The sequence below is a fragment of the Bacillus rossius genome, chromosome 6 (genome assembly GCF_032445375.1).
Source record: "Bacillus rossius redtenbacheri isolate Brsri chromosome 6, Brsri_v3, whole genome shotgun sequence".
In the NCBI taxonomy this organism is placed as follows: Eukaryota; Metazoa; Arthropoda; class Insecta; order Phasmatodea; family Bacillidae; genus Bacillus; species Bacillus rossius.
This window is the reverse complement of record NC_086334.1, coordinates 27,734,204-27,749,526: the sequence shown is the minus strand read 5'-3', so window position 1 is coordinate 27,749,526 and position 15,323 is coordinate 27,734,204. Positions and strand designations below refer to the sequence as shown.

General features: G+C 39.0%; 1 protein-coding gene across 1 annotated transcript; it reads left to right on the top strand.

Annotated features, from left to right (window-relative positions):
• Positions 1-827: 827 nt before the first annotated feature.
• LOC134533411 (GATA zinc finger domain-containing protein 14-like) lies at positions 828-2,745 on the top strand. The gene is made up of 2 exons (XM_063370932.1): positions 828-875; positions 1,297-2,745. Exons 1-2 carry the CDS (start codon positions 828-830, stop codon positions 2,743-2,745), a joined length of 1,497 nt encoding a protein of 498 aa, XP_063227002.1.
• Positions 2,746-15,323: the final 12,578 nt, after the last annotated feature.

Sequence of the window (15,323 nt, the reverse complement as noted above, 5' to 3'; positions counted from 1 at the left end):
GACATCATGAATACGGCAAATGTTCATAGCCTGTATATCTAACACAAACTTTCTTTTATATATCGCGTAAAACAAAAATTAATAAATGTTTAGAGCGGTTGTAGTCAAAGATTTTACTTTCATTTAAGCCATTAATAAAAGAGTTATTTCAGTAGTAGCAGTAATTTTACAATATCGGTTACGTTAAAAATAAATTAATGACTTTGTCTTGATGAAGTTAGCTATATATGTTCACAGAACCATGATTAATCGAAAGAGAATTAATGTGTTTGAAGGTAGGATTACTGAAAGGTTGGTGTTTATACTATACTCGGCATAGTATAATACACAAAGGTATTTTGTCCTCACAAAATATTATACAAGTAAAACATACCGAAAAAAACAAAGCTGAGAAGTTGCACCATGTATGTCGACATGTTAAAACGCATTAAATGAACAGATAACATATATATCAATTGCGATTAGAATATTTACATACTTTATCAAAACGCATAGAACGTGAAGATTTCAACAGTTACAAAGATTATTTTTTTGATCTAATAATTGTTGTGTGTAAAGAATAAAACTGATATTAGGTAAATGAAACAGAATACCAGAATACCAATACTACGTTATTAATTTTCGAAAATGAGAATTTGGTGACCAAGAAAACGATTAATTTTGTTAATTATTGCAGGTTAGCGGATGCAACTCATTCGCCAGGGCTCAATACCAAGAAGATAAGTCCAATAATGGAGAAAAGGCAGCTCCACCTGGCTTCGTGTTCCATTGCGGAATGAAAGGGACTTTTCCAGATCCCTACAACTGTGCTGCATACCATGAGTGCTATGGCAGTACAACACTTCTACTGGACAACTACCAAGTCTGCGAACCTGGTTACCTCTTCGATCCTTTGACCAAAATGTGTTCCATCAAAAAGAACAGATGTCCTACGCAACCTCCAGTTCCAACATGCACAAAATTAGGTCAATTTGGAACTCTTGATAGAAATCCTGGTATTTATTACTACTGTACCATAAGTGAGGATGGGAGTCTTCTCTATCCTATTCTCTATGAATGTAATAATGGAGGATATTTTGATGTAAAAACCAAATCCTGTGTGCAGCAAAATACGACTCTAACCTCATCCACTACCAAAAGACCAAAGCGAAACACTACCATACTAACAACTACACCAACAACCACTACCAAAATACCAACACGAACCACTACCAAAAGGCCAACGCGAACTACTACCAGAAGACCAACGCGAACCACTACAACACCAACAACTACAACACCAACAACTACTACTAGAAGACCAACGCGAACCACTCCCACACCAACGACAACACCAACCACCACTACCAGAAGACCAACGCGAACCACTCCCACACCAACAACCACAACACCAACCACCACTACCAGAAGACCAACGCGAACCACTCCTACACCAACAACCACAACACCAACCACCACTACCAGAAGACCAACGCGAACCACTCCCACACCAACAACTACAACACCAACCACCACTACCAGAAGACCAACGCAAACCACTCCCACACCAACGACAACACCAACCACCACTACCAGAAGACCAACGCGAACCAACCCCACACCAACAACCACAACACCAACCACCACTACCAGAAGACCAACGCGAACCACTCCTACACCAACAACCACAACACCAACCACCACTACCAGAAGACCAACGCGAACCACTCCCACACCAACAACCACAACACCAACCACCACTACCAGAAGACCAACGCGAACCACTCCCACACCAACAACCACAACACCAACCACCACTACCAGAAGACCAACGCGAACCACCCCCACACCAACAACCACAACACCAACCACCACTACCAGAAGACCAACGCGAACCACTCCTACACCAACAACCACAACACCAACCACCACTACCAGAAGACCAACGCGAACCACTCCTACACCAACAACCACAACACCAACCACCACTACCAGAAGACCAACGCGAACCACTCCCACACCAACAACTACAACACCAACCACCACTACCAGAAGACCAACGCAAACCACTCCCACACCAACGACAACACCAACCACCACTACCAGAAGACCAACGCGAACCACCCCCACACCAACAACCACAACACCAACCACCACTACCAGAAGACCAACGCGAACCACTCCTACACCAACAACCACAACACCAACCACCACTACCAGAAGACCAACGCGAACCACTCCCACACCAACAACCACAACACCAACCACCACTACCAGAAGACCAACGCGAACCACTCCCACACCAACAACCACAACACCAACTACCACTACCAGAAGACCAACGCAAACCACTCCCACACCAACGACAACACCAACCACCACTACCAGAAGACCAACGCGAACCACTCCCACACCAACAACTACAACACCAACCACCACTACCAGAAGACCAACGCGAACCACTCCTACACCAACAACCACCACACCAACCACTACTACCAGAAGACCAACGCGAACCACTACCACACCAACATCCTCCACAATCACGACCACCCAAAATACAACTACTTCACTAAACAGAACTATATCAAGCAACACTTCTACTCCAACAAGAACGCCCAATACAACCACATCGGCTGCAGCCACTACTGCGACCTCGACGACTACCACTCCTACAACAACTACTTCCAAACTTCCTACAACAACGAAACCATCGAATCCTGGTTTCAAATGCCGTCTTCCAGGCCTGTATCCCGATTTGAATGATTGTCATTATTATTATGCATGCTCACTGTCTCTTAAATCTATTCGTTTGAGATGTCCTCTTGGATTTCGTTTTAGTCGTTTACTTAGAATATGTGTTTTAGGAAAATGTTGATTGAGGTGTTTTTGTACATGAGTATTCTAAGGTACAAGCAACATTTGTAAATTTTGTAATTAATCAAACTTTACATGAATTATTGAGAATAAATATTTTTAAATGAATGATCACTTTTGTGGTTTAATTTTATTTTAATTTTGACTTTGAAGTAACTAGATTAAAGGAATATTAGCGTTAATAAGTGTATAAAAATTAATACAAGCAGTGCTGATTTGACCGTGTTATTTGTAGGATAAACAATGAATTGAAACATTTTTTCACATTTTCTTTCGAAATTAATGAAAATATATATTTTCGGGTGGTAATACCTGTCTGAATTCTTATAATAAACATATCCGATTAGAAATAGATAAATAAATTTGTGTTTTAAAATTATTTTTATATGAAATCTGTTTTTTTTCTGTACTTTATTTTGGGCCTCGCTTGGATATCTTGGGATATATTCAAGCTCTGTTATACTTCCAGAAAAAAAGTGTGTGGCAGTTGAAAAATATTATCTATACTAATGTACGACAATAACATATTTTTAGTAATAAAAATACAAGAGCAAGTAGAGTTGTGTTAAACTGTACGTAAAAAAAAAATAGAAATATGCCCAAAGAGAAAATGTGACAATAAAAAATTACTGTCTTTTTTTAAGAAATAATCCTTTTATAATAATAGTGCTGGATAACTTTATAATGCCTTTTATTTGCCTGTAGCTTCATGAAAAGTGCAAAAATATTCTTCTTTAAAGCATTAAAAAAAATTAAATGTTATGTTCATGTTCCTGTGTTGTATGGTAACAATTAGACTAAGATGGTTACCATTGAAAACTTAACAAATACATATAAAAACATGTATATGTATTAAATATACGTATCAAAATTTTAAGAATATTTTTTGTATACATTATTTCTATCTTAGAGTCAATATTTTCATATTTAATTAATTTGGTAATATTTCAATATTCTATTTCAAAGTTAATTTTTACAAGAAGTAGTTAAATCCCCGTATTATGTAAATAGGCCAATTTTATGTGATAAAATAAAATTTGTGAAAATCAGTCAGATCACATAAAGATAACTCCGGTATATATATAATATATGTATACACTACATAATTACTGTATTGCATTAATTTAAATATTCAAACCACAATTGTCTGTGTATATATATACGTATATATACACGTATATATACACTAAATAATTGCTGTATTGCATTAATTAAAATATTGAAACCACAATTATCTGAGAATCCACTGGATTTGTCAGGAATATTTACGAGCACAGTATTCTGCGATGTTAGTGAATGATCCAGGACATCCTCAGTACCCTGGTACGTGTGGTACATGTCGGCGGCAATGGCTGCCGCGGCATGTCGTCAGCACCGGGCTCCCAGAGTTGCCTCCGAGGCAACTAACTGTTGTACTGCGCACCGAGCCCAGGATGTCGCGTGCAAACCGAGAGCGCCGCGTGGACGCAGAACACCTTGGCCCGAAAGTCAAGACCGAAAAGTTTTGGCTCAAACTGGGAGACGTGGGAACCAGAAGACATCTCACTCAACCCGACAATTTCCCGGCCGCAACAGAACATTTTTTTTTGCCCCGTCGAAACACAGCACGCGGCCATGGTTCAGTGCGATTGTAAATAGTCTTTCCCTATGGAGACATTGGCAATCATAACTGAATTCCTTTTTTCTAGAAACTATCAGAATCATTAATTACTGTTCGGAGTCTTATCACCAAATATATGGAAGCCTGTGCTAGCAAAGGTGGGCCTTAAACCAGGGCCGTTGCCAGGCAACGACCGGCCACTTTATTTTTCCAATATGGTGGCCATTATAGACAATAAAACTTCCTGGCGGTAAAAATAAAATAAATAGACGCTAATTTATAGCCTCAGGAAATTTCACAATACGAGCTCTCTGCTTTAACGAAGGAAAAATTATGGCTTGTACACTGTTGAATCCAAGTTGGACAATTTGGGTTTTGATATCTCCCCTTTAAGGCGACGGGACCTCCAAGATAAGAGGGATCTCCGAACCACTGAGAACTGACTCAGTGCTCATTTTATGGAGGGGCATGTGTTTAACGACGAAAATTCTTATTCGTAGTACACTGTTTAAATATTTCACCTTATATTTACATTGTTCAGGAATATTCCTTAATTTACGATTATCTTCGTAAATTACGTGATACCGAGTTAAATTTCTTGGAACATAATTCTTTTAGAAAAATTTAGTATATTTACAAAACATTTTGAAATTGGTAAAGTCCACAACAAAAACACTTATCTTTATTCCATACCTTGTTTACAACGTAACACAAATCTCGGAACACGGAAATCGCGGTTTTTTTTTAACAAAAATTCATTATCCTGAAATAACGAAGAGCTCTTCGTGTATGTGAAAAGTACGTAAATTTACTGTAATTTCTAACAGCGTACCTATTAACTAACCATCACAAGGCGTGGTCAAAGAGTAATTTCAATAATGTCGGTGTGTGTCAATGAACATACACGGAACGTTAATAGTGAAAATGGGAGGGAAAAAATTTGGAGGGTGGTGCGTGGGTCACTTTCAAAACAAGCAGCCAATGAGAACGGCTGTCTACAGTTATCAGTGGTTGAGTTAGGGCGTGTGAGTAAGAAGCGCCTGCAAGGTAGGTCTCCCACCAAACAGCACAGATGTAGTGGTTGAAGATGTCAGAGGCAACAATAAATTGATACAATTTTTACTGCATTTTTAAAAAAGACCCAATAAAATAATGAAGAAATAAGCTGAAGGCATCTGCATACCCATCTCAAGGAGAAAGTGTAAAAAAAAAAAGGCCGAAGCAAATTTATTTGAACTAAACAGCAATTTCGTTTTTTATATTTCTCTCAAACATATTATGAACGTTGTAAGTATTATTGTTTTTGTGAAAAAATTAACTAACTTAACTTATTTTATGTTTAATTAGCTTTGCGCGGTTCCCAATCATGCGATGACAATGATGATGGAAAGTAATTACTGTGACGTAGAAAGTGTCTCCAACTATGTCATAGCATGTCATAACCTAACAATACCTAACTCCATGATGTAGAGTCTATTTTCTTTGTAAAAAAAAACCTGTAGGCTATTATCAAACATTGGAAGAGTCCTGATGGAGCATCGGCTAGAAAAATTGGGACCAAACATACCAGGACCGTTGCCAAAGAACGACAGGCCATTTTGTATTTCCAATTTGGTGGTCATTATATGCACTAAATGCTTCCTGATGATAAAATACTAAAAAACAATTTTTTTTTTAAATATGTCTCACTGTTAGCCTCATCCCCCTCCCTCTCAGACAAATTTTCCGGCCGAGTGATACCCCGAGGCTGTTACTCACCGACTTATTCGGTGCTGCCTAGAGCGTACGCAGAATTCCATCTTTAGGGAAAAGGAGTGGGGGGACATATTCTTCCTTTTTTTGTTGTTAGCGAGAATGATATATATTTCAGGTTTTCGGCTTGTGTGTGGGAATTGGGAAGGTAAAAGGGGGGGGGGGTGGCATATCCAACATCTTTCCTCCTCCTCTGAGTACGCCCTTGGGCACTGCGCTTACGTGCGCCAAGACACGAGACACCCCTCTCACCGTATCCAGCTCGACAAATGTTCCGGGTGCGGAAATCTTCAGCCTTCCTGCCAGATCAATGAGTTAGGGGCTCACCTTCGAAATTTATTGGCCACATAAAAAAAAAGTCTGCGTATTATCCAAGCCGTTTTATTTTTTTCGTCTTCAGAGAAAACACATACATGATTGATACATAATTTCCCCACACAAACAATAATTAAATTATTAATTTTCTTATTTTGAAATTAGTATTTCCAGAAAATATCTAAATTTTAAAGAAAAATTTTTATACACTCTTAGTAGTTCATAAACGACTCCAAAATCCTCAAAATGTCTAAAATATTTCTCTGTTTCCGAGGAAAAAATTCCCTCTTCGAAAGAAAATTTCCCATTTTACTCTCTCAAAAAAATCAAGAGGCTTTATTTTTCTCAAAGAGGCTTAATTTTCCTCGCCGAGACCTTAATTCATTAAAATGGAAAAACTCAAGCCTATGGGTCCTGGACCTTGAAATTCAAATTTTCCTTTAAAAGGCTCCCTCGAAATTGAGTATTTTTGAGAGAAAAAAAATGGAAAATTTGAATTACAAGATAACTGCCAAGATGTAACAATCACAGATGACGGACAGACGCCTCAGACAGGCATTTATATACTACCTATACATATATATAAATCGAGTTTAAAACCTTGTCAACAGCAAGGTCATTAGAGAGAAAGAAACCAGAAGCAGTTAAAATTAACGATTTTTGTGGAAAATATCGGTCGGGGCACGTAGGAAAGAACCTTATTTAACTAGAGAAACAGCGAGAAAGGATTTTAGACCGAAATCAGAATGAGACGGGAATCACAATTACGGTTTTTATGAAGAAAATCGTGTTCCATAAATATTATTCACCTTTGCGTCAGTTGGAAGTTCAACGAAGCAGGAAACGAGGGAGTTTGTCGCGTGGCACGTAAACAAATATTTGTAATGCTAACTTGAAAATAAAAGTCCCGTGGAGAACAAGGACATTGTCTTTGCCTTCTTCCGTTCAAATGAATCACCGCGAGTTCGTGGACGCGAACCCACGAGAGCTTACAGGGGCGCGGGAAGAGATGTCAAGTCCTGTTCTGGTCTCCCTTTCATTCCGCGTATTTGTCACGCACTGGCGAGTGCTGCTGGAGAGAGAGAGAGAGAGAGAGAGAACGGGGAGTGTAATGGATGAACTGAAGGTACGAGGAAACTGAAGAACACAAAAAGAAACAAAAAAAAAAGATGGCAAGAAGCGTCGATGGAATCGGTATCCAAGGACGTGTCTGGCAGTCGAAGAAGCAACTCTCCTTTTTTTCCCCCCTTCGTTCGGAAAGAATCCTTTATGATTCTTTTTATTTTCCCATGTGTCATTCAAGTGACGTCATGTGCACTGCTCTCGTGGTGACTGGGCAGGATTTAAGAAGAAAATTGGTTTGCTTTTAAGAAGTTGCTGAAAAAAATAACAAAACACCATTAGTTTTACCTAGAACATTTTTTGTCAGATGTTCCTCTATACATATAATATATAATACAAGAAGGCTGTTTTTTTGTCAACCTACGATGGGCTATAAAAAGAAGACAAATTTACATAACTTAATAATTTTATCACCAAAGGTACAGCAGAATCGTACTTAATTTTAGACATAATCGCCAAAACGATCGAGGCGTTTTTCATCTGGGAACACAAGATAGCCGCCAGTGAATAGAGATACAGGGCCAGCGCCTGGATCTCCTTATTCCTCACGACGCCGCTGCGAGGCGGGTGGACTAATCACGCGGTGTACTGGCGCCCGCGTCAAGAATTATAGCAAATTTTCTGACTAGATTTCAATAGCAATCATTAAAGTACATTATTTAAAAGCACATATATATTTTTTTACTTGTATGTAGCATTTTTCATCCCGTTAATTTTTTTTGCATGAAGCGCGCGCATCATAAACATTAACTCTCATAATTTTTTCATAACGTGCCTAAATAAGTATAACTTTATAGAATGCCAAAGGTTAATTTTTCAACCTCCTTGTCCACACCCCTGATACGTATGCCCATACCTTTTTTATCTGCTTCCCCTTCTGCCCAGATTACAACCCACGCTCCTAACCATCTTTCTGACAGCTCGTAAGACGTTTTGCCCGTACAATACTACATATAAAAAATTTATTTTCTGTACTTTTGCAAAAGATTCCTTTGGAAACCAGTTTACAAGAAATAGTTTGTAATACTACAAGAAATATATTATAGCTTTATACAACACATGACTATGGTTATTTTTGAATATATAAAATACGTTTTACGAGAAAATACTAAGTATTTGGCGCATAATTTTATATTTTAATTGATGTTTTATTCAAGCATAATTTTTTGAACCATGGAACTGATAATCGAATATTCAGTAATTGGACTTAATGATGTTTTATTATGATTACTAGTGTGCGCAATTATTACTGGAAAGCTATTAAGGGAACGGTTTACAAATAACTTAAACTATTGGAGGTACTGGGACAACACAAAGCATAAATGCCTGGGTAGGAATCTGGACCCAGTATTAACGCGAACACTATTTTTTAGTGATGTAATCATCTTCATGTTAATGTGTAAATATTCGAACATCTGTAAATTTACTTGAGTATTTCCGATCAATTTACAAAAAAAAAAAATTACAGCGGACTAACACAATGTAAAGGAGTTAGAGAAGAAATCAGCCAATACCTACGGCAAGGAATCCTCCTGGTACTTTCCTTTGGAGAGGGGGGGGGAAGAGGAATGAAAACCACGGGATGCAGAGATCAGGATGTCCTGACCAGAATTCGACACCAGGCGCGCATGCTGGCTTTCTCGGTCCATTTCCCTGATTACTGATCTCAACGTCGACGAACCCCAACGCGTTCTGTCACTCACGAACTGGAACGGAGCGAGGCGGGCGCAGTGACAACGGGGTTAGGCCCACCATCTTGGATTTTTCCCATCTTTTTGCTACAATTCTAATATCGTACTCTTTATCCGAAATTTTTGGCACGTCAAGGCATAAATCATGTCTCCCTGACCTTTCAAACTTATTTTTTTTTTGCAAACACACATTCACTAGCGGGCTCGAGTCTGTAAGCGCCGCGAGGAAACAACTTATTATTTCACGTGGGCGACTTAAACTGTCACGATAATCATGCCAGTTCACAAGTGGTGACTTCAGACAAGTATCCAAAGCTAAGTCCTGTGCCACGTCGAACCAAAATATTTAGCACGGAAGCTTTATTTCGAGCGGTAGCAAAAATGTTTGAAATCACAAGATGACGAGGTATGATTCCCCCTCAAGACACTGAACTCGATCTCCGATCCGTTCATCCTAGTTTCAGTTTACTTAGGGTTTCACCGAGTCCACTCTGCAGAGAAACATAGGCATGGTTCCTTTCTATACGCAGACCATGGGTGGTTGGTTCTCAATCATTCCTGATGTTCTGCGTCCTTTCGTGTAATCATCTTTAATTACCTCGTTGTAAACGAGCTTCTTATAACCACAAAAAAAATTTGGTTGACTGTAAAGTCGGTTTACGGACGATAGTTTTCGTGACAACGTCATAACAAAACATTGATGAAATGATTGCATACTTTTATGAATACAATTGAATAATTTTTATTGAGTTATCACTATTTTGTATGTATACAAAAAAGGAGTGAAATGAAATCTACAATTTAATTGATAAATTTACTTTTATTTGCACTCATTAATTCAAATATGTTTATTACTTCAACGAAGAGATTATTTTAACTATAACTTTTATACATGTTTGCTATTTAACTTCTTCCAATCTGTGTTATTCTGTTAAGGATAGGACGATGATAGGAAAAGTAGGAAACGAATGGGAGTGTTTCAAGTTTAATGTGCCTCGGAAAAGTCAAATCGATGGTTGTTCCAAACGAGTGGAAGAGAGATAGATGCGGCGCAAGCGTACAATGAGCGTAACGGTACACAGCGTAACGGAAAAATGTGCGTAACGGGACACTTTTTCGTGCGTGCAGCCGGCGTTCATCGATTGATTAGACGTTGTCTCGTCAAAAAAATCTTTAACCCCGGATTAGGACCTGATTTTCGACAGGGAATTTTATTAAAATAATGCCCATCTGGTTGAAATTTACTAAACAGTTGATACTATGAAGTATCCCTTTGGCTTTGCGAACTCAGGTTCCCCGCCATCCGCCATAGACGGAAATTCCGTGGTGAACTATCTCCGTTCCACGGGAGCATCCCTTCCGTTCGCGCAGACACGCCCACCAAAACCCACATGCCAAGAGACAAGACGTCACACACTCGGACAGGAACGCTGTGAGCGGCAGCGCCACACCCCCCCCCCCCTCATCGTGGGGGCTATAGAGAAGAATGGTGGTGGGGGCTGTAGAGAAGAATGTTGATGGGGGGGGGGGTAGGGGGTTGGGTAAGGAGGGATGGTGACACCCACGAGTTGAGCGAGGGTCAATGACTTCCAGGAAGAGAGCATACCATAGGAGATCACCTCTACCCTCCCCCTTCTTGTAAACCCATCAGTGATCCCACCCACATCCGGGGAGTCCCCGCAACAATTCACGGCGGTGACCGACAATGAGTCCCCCACACGGCGGGACATTTAAACAAATTTTATCTCTTCCCACCCGCTACGTCATGTTATTGAATCTTCACTTGTTGTAGTTAACATCTTTTACAGCCGGTTATAGAAATATTAGAATCACAGGGCGACGGGAGTGAGCAGGTAACAAGAGTTAAACCGTGTAACGTGAGTAACGAATGTTGCTCGCTGTCGTGTCTGGGAGAAGAACAACGACAAATGCAAAACTCTTTGAAGGATTTGCGTACTTTTCCCACTTGTATTCGCAGCTATAACTCTTAACTAGAGGTTGAGTTTGTGTGTCAAGTCTAACTGGTAATGATTTTACGTTCAGGGATAATCCAGGAAATTACATTGTTATACGTTGAAAAACTGACATGGATCGTTTCTAAAACATGGACCTGTATTGATATGTGAAAAATAAAACGTTTCATTTGACTGACATTCAACTGACGCCATCCATAAATTGACACATTTTACCATCGAGGAAATAAGGACTATTAATTAACCATTCTTTCGCCAAATTCTAAATTTACCTTATCACCGTGTATATTGGTAACTTCTTGGTGCTTTGTTTAGATTGCGATCTGATTGCCGGCGTGCCGATACAATGCGTGCAGCTGTTTTCTTGAGATCGTTGGGTCTTCTTTGACTCTCCTTGCATTTGGACATGGAATTGCTTTAAAGTTTGAAACTCACGAAGAGAATATCCGTTATAAAAAATAGTCGTGCATCAGAAAAAAAAATTTTTAGTCAGCAGAAGACTGGAGACAGAAAACTAGAGACTGAAGAAAACGCAGGAACGATCAAATTATTAAAATTCGATCAAAACGTTTCGTTTAAGCGAGACTGTAGTATTATTTCAAGCTGACGTTATCAAGCATATCGCTGGCTTCTTTAGAAATAACCAACCACAAAATTTCGCTCAGCTTTCATTTGTATCTGAAATAAGTTTTACGTAACCTTTTTTGTGCGAATAATTAAATATCTCCCCCCCTCCCCCCCACCCTGAATCATACGAGCAGTTGCGCGTATGCAGAAAGAGTTATAAATCCCAATGCAATTCAAACTGCTGGAGTATCTTTATACTTTCCCAGCTCTGTTTTAAACTTGTAGTTCTCGTTCTGTTTTTCCCTCTTTCGCAAAGCTGAACATTCCCATTTCCCTTCGCCATATCTCGCGAGCTCGCTCCGCTTGCGCGCTCTCTCTTTATCTCTTCGGAAGCAACAGGAATGTGCTGGTCGGTTATCGCAGAGCTGCGCTTCAAACATTTGAAATGGCGGTGCAATTTAAATATATACATATAGCTATCGCTCAGTGGAAAATCCGGCTCGGGCAGAGAACGTAATTCGACACTTCCATCAGCACCAGGCACTTTCGCGCTTCCATTTCGTCCACTTTCATCAGCAAGAGAATAACTGGTGTTGTAATTAGGCAGGAACCAGAAAATGTTACTCGTGAGTTCAGTCAACAAGTTGATCTCTGAACACTAGCATGTTTTTGTGACGTCTTCTGTCGGATCCCAGTACTTAGGTTGAAAAAAAAGGAAGGGGTGGTGGTTATTGTTTTGAATTAAGCAAATCTTATAGAAATAACAAGTTTGTAGTTATTATGACTTCTTACAGATGATTGGTAATGATTTTCTTTCAAAGTGTTCAAATACCAACAACCTACTAGTTAATATTTTTTCTCCCATGAATTTGTTGTTTATACTTATTTCTACTTCAGAAGATGGGGCAGTGCTTACTTATCCCCTTCTGGATACGCCTTTTCCCCCAAAGTAGTTTAAGCCAATAAAAAAAACCAATAAAAATCGAACGTTATAAAAACGTTTTAACTATTCAAGAAGTAACTGTCTTCTCTCGAGGATAACCAGTGGTCAAATGAATGCTCTCAAGAAAACACAGGAGCATCAAGTCTATCCTGCTAAGTAATTGAACCCTAGAAATTATTACTGCGTCTCTAGCTATAGCTAGCGTCAACATACGAGCACAAAAAAAATCAAGAGGGTAATGATGCAACACGTTTATAGAACTCATTAAGAAAAAAAATAATAAAAATAGAAATCACTGGTAAATTCGTATTGGTGTTATATTTTTGTTATAATTATTAAGTTTTTGGCTCCTTATGAAACAGTTTTTAATTTGAACTAAAGAAGAAATTAGGAAGAAAATAAATGGGTTGTGCTTTAAGTTTTTAAATTCAGACAAATGTTGGCACAAGTCCCCAAATTGTGAGACGTTCAGATTAGGGACTTATTAATTTTGCTGCTATTGCACCACACAATTGTATAGATATTGCAACAGTCTTCTAACACTGCGACCGGAGTTTCGGTTTATTTTCTTTCATACTAGTGGGAAATCTTTTCACCGTTGCATTTGTATCTTATTTTTATCATGTATGCACTACTCATCCTTTCGTCTCATCGAAGAATGACTTACACTCTTCGTTGTTCACTTGTTCACATGTACGACGCTTTTTTTCACGTAAGTACACACACATGACATGAGTTAATTCAAAATCTGCTGGTGCTATTGAATGGGAATTTTCCGCAAGGACTTTTGTAACATCCGACCATTTGTGCAAGCAAGAATAAAACGAAAACTTCTACGATGGAAACGAGACCTTCGAAACGTTAAGATACATCTGGTCTGATTCTTATAATACTTGGAGAAAACTGCACACACTTTTTGGAAGATTTTTGTGAATCGCGCGAGTGTACAAAATACTTTGCAATTTTGCGAGCACGCAAATAAACTGCGCAGTGTCGTATGCACGTTCGAATATAACGTACTTTTTAGTGCAGTTTTATAGTAACTTTCCCAGCTGAAGATTTATTGAATGCTTACCATGACTGTGTAGCCCTGGTTTGAAGGAACTTTTATTAAACAGCACTCGGACTATAAAGAGCGTCGGGCTTTATTCGTAGTTGGTTTGCAGGGACGTATTTTTATTTTTTATTTTTAAGGGAAATGGTTTAATCGCTTTGTTTATGGAAGTTTGCATCAGAATAAATTTTAGAGCTGAAATATTTTGTACGGTCAGGAAAATTTTCCGCATGCGAGTAACTGGGCGTGCACATGACAGGTATTTTTTTTGTTAGGTTTAAGTTTGTCGTTTACATAAGGACTAGTGTTTGGTACGAATGCTTACCATTCAAAAATCTGTAGGGTGCTATTTGTAACAACGTCTGAAACATTTGTCGCAGCACAGAAAATACTACTGTCGTGTTTAAGGTCTTATTCAAATGACCTATTAGGCTCCAGATTTCAACGAGGCGGACACAGATTTTACATGAGAGAAAACGGAAAAAAGAAGGCTACTATCTACGGAATTTGATGTGAATCATTTTTATATATGTTTCAGATTTTTATAACGTTTAATTTTGTTGAGAAAATTAAATGTGAAGCCTATACGCCTAGTCATGCTGGGATTAGCCATGCAGAGAGAGGGTCGCATGCATCATGTGCTAGGAGGGGAAGGCCAGCCATGGCAACGATTGGCGCCATGACTAACTCCCCTCACTCTTAAATCTAGACTATAACTAGATATATGTTGAGCCCAGGTAAAACCTGCATAGACACGAGGAAAACCCTGGGCGCATTCATGCGGGATGCAAATTGGCATGCATTACGTGTTGGAATTTACAGGAGACAGAGGATGGTCTGGATGAAGTGTTGGACAGAGTAGGAAAGAGTCTACCATGCGGGGGTTGGGAACTTGGACTCGTGATCCGCTTTGAATTTTATTTGTATCTGGAATATTTGACCAGGGACGCAAGTGCCCATGGTGGTGAGTGGTTACACTGACCACTCACTCCACCGCCAGTCAGCACCTAAAAAACTAAGAAACTAAGACAGAAAAAAGATAAATGACTTACAAACTAGGCATTTCATTACGAAATATGCAAACACCCAACTCAGGGATGGGCGTGCAGTGCTTAAGATAAAACTAAAATAATAACTATAAATATTATTTTTTGATTTTTTTTATTATTTTAGAAATATATATTTTTGATGACTATTACTTAGTAGCTAGGACTTATTACTAATTTACAAATCTCTAATATCTACTACTATAATACTAGTTAAATATAAAGGAACTGTCGGCGTATAAAGTTACAGGTGAATTAAGTCAAGACCTATTCGCATTTTGGTATTGTTGCAAGCTAGCAATTCAAAATCCCATGTCTTTTAGAAACACAACCGGCACTGGAGGTGAAGCCTGCCAGGCGGGCCATGCCCATCGGACATAGGTAGTCAGCCCTAACAGCACAGG

Bases quoted from the DNA above. Each gene is read 5' to 3' on its own strand.
- LOC134533411 (XM_063370932.1), top strand. From the start codon at position 828: ATGGCAGTACAACACTTCTACTGGACAACTACCAAGTCTGCGAACCTG. The intron at 876-1,296 runs GTTACCTCTTCG...AACTACTACTAG, and splicing joins CTACCAAGTCTGCGAACCTG to AAGACCAACGCGAACCACTC.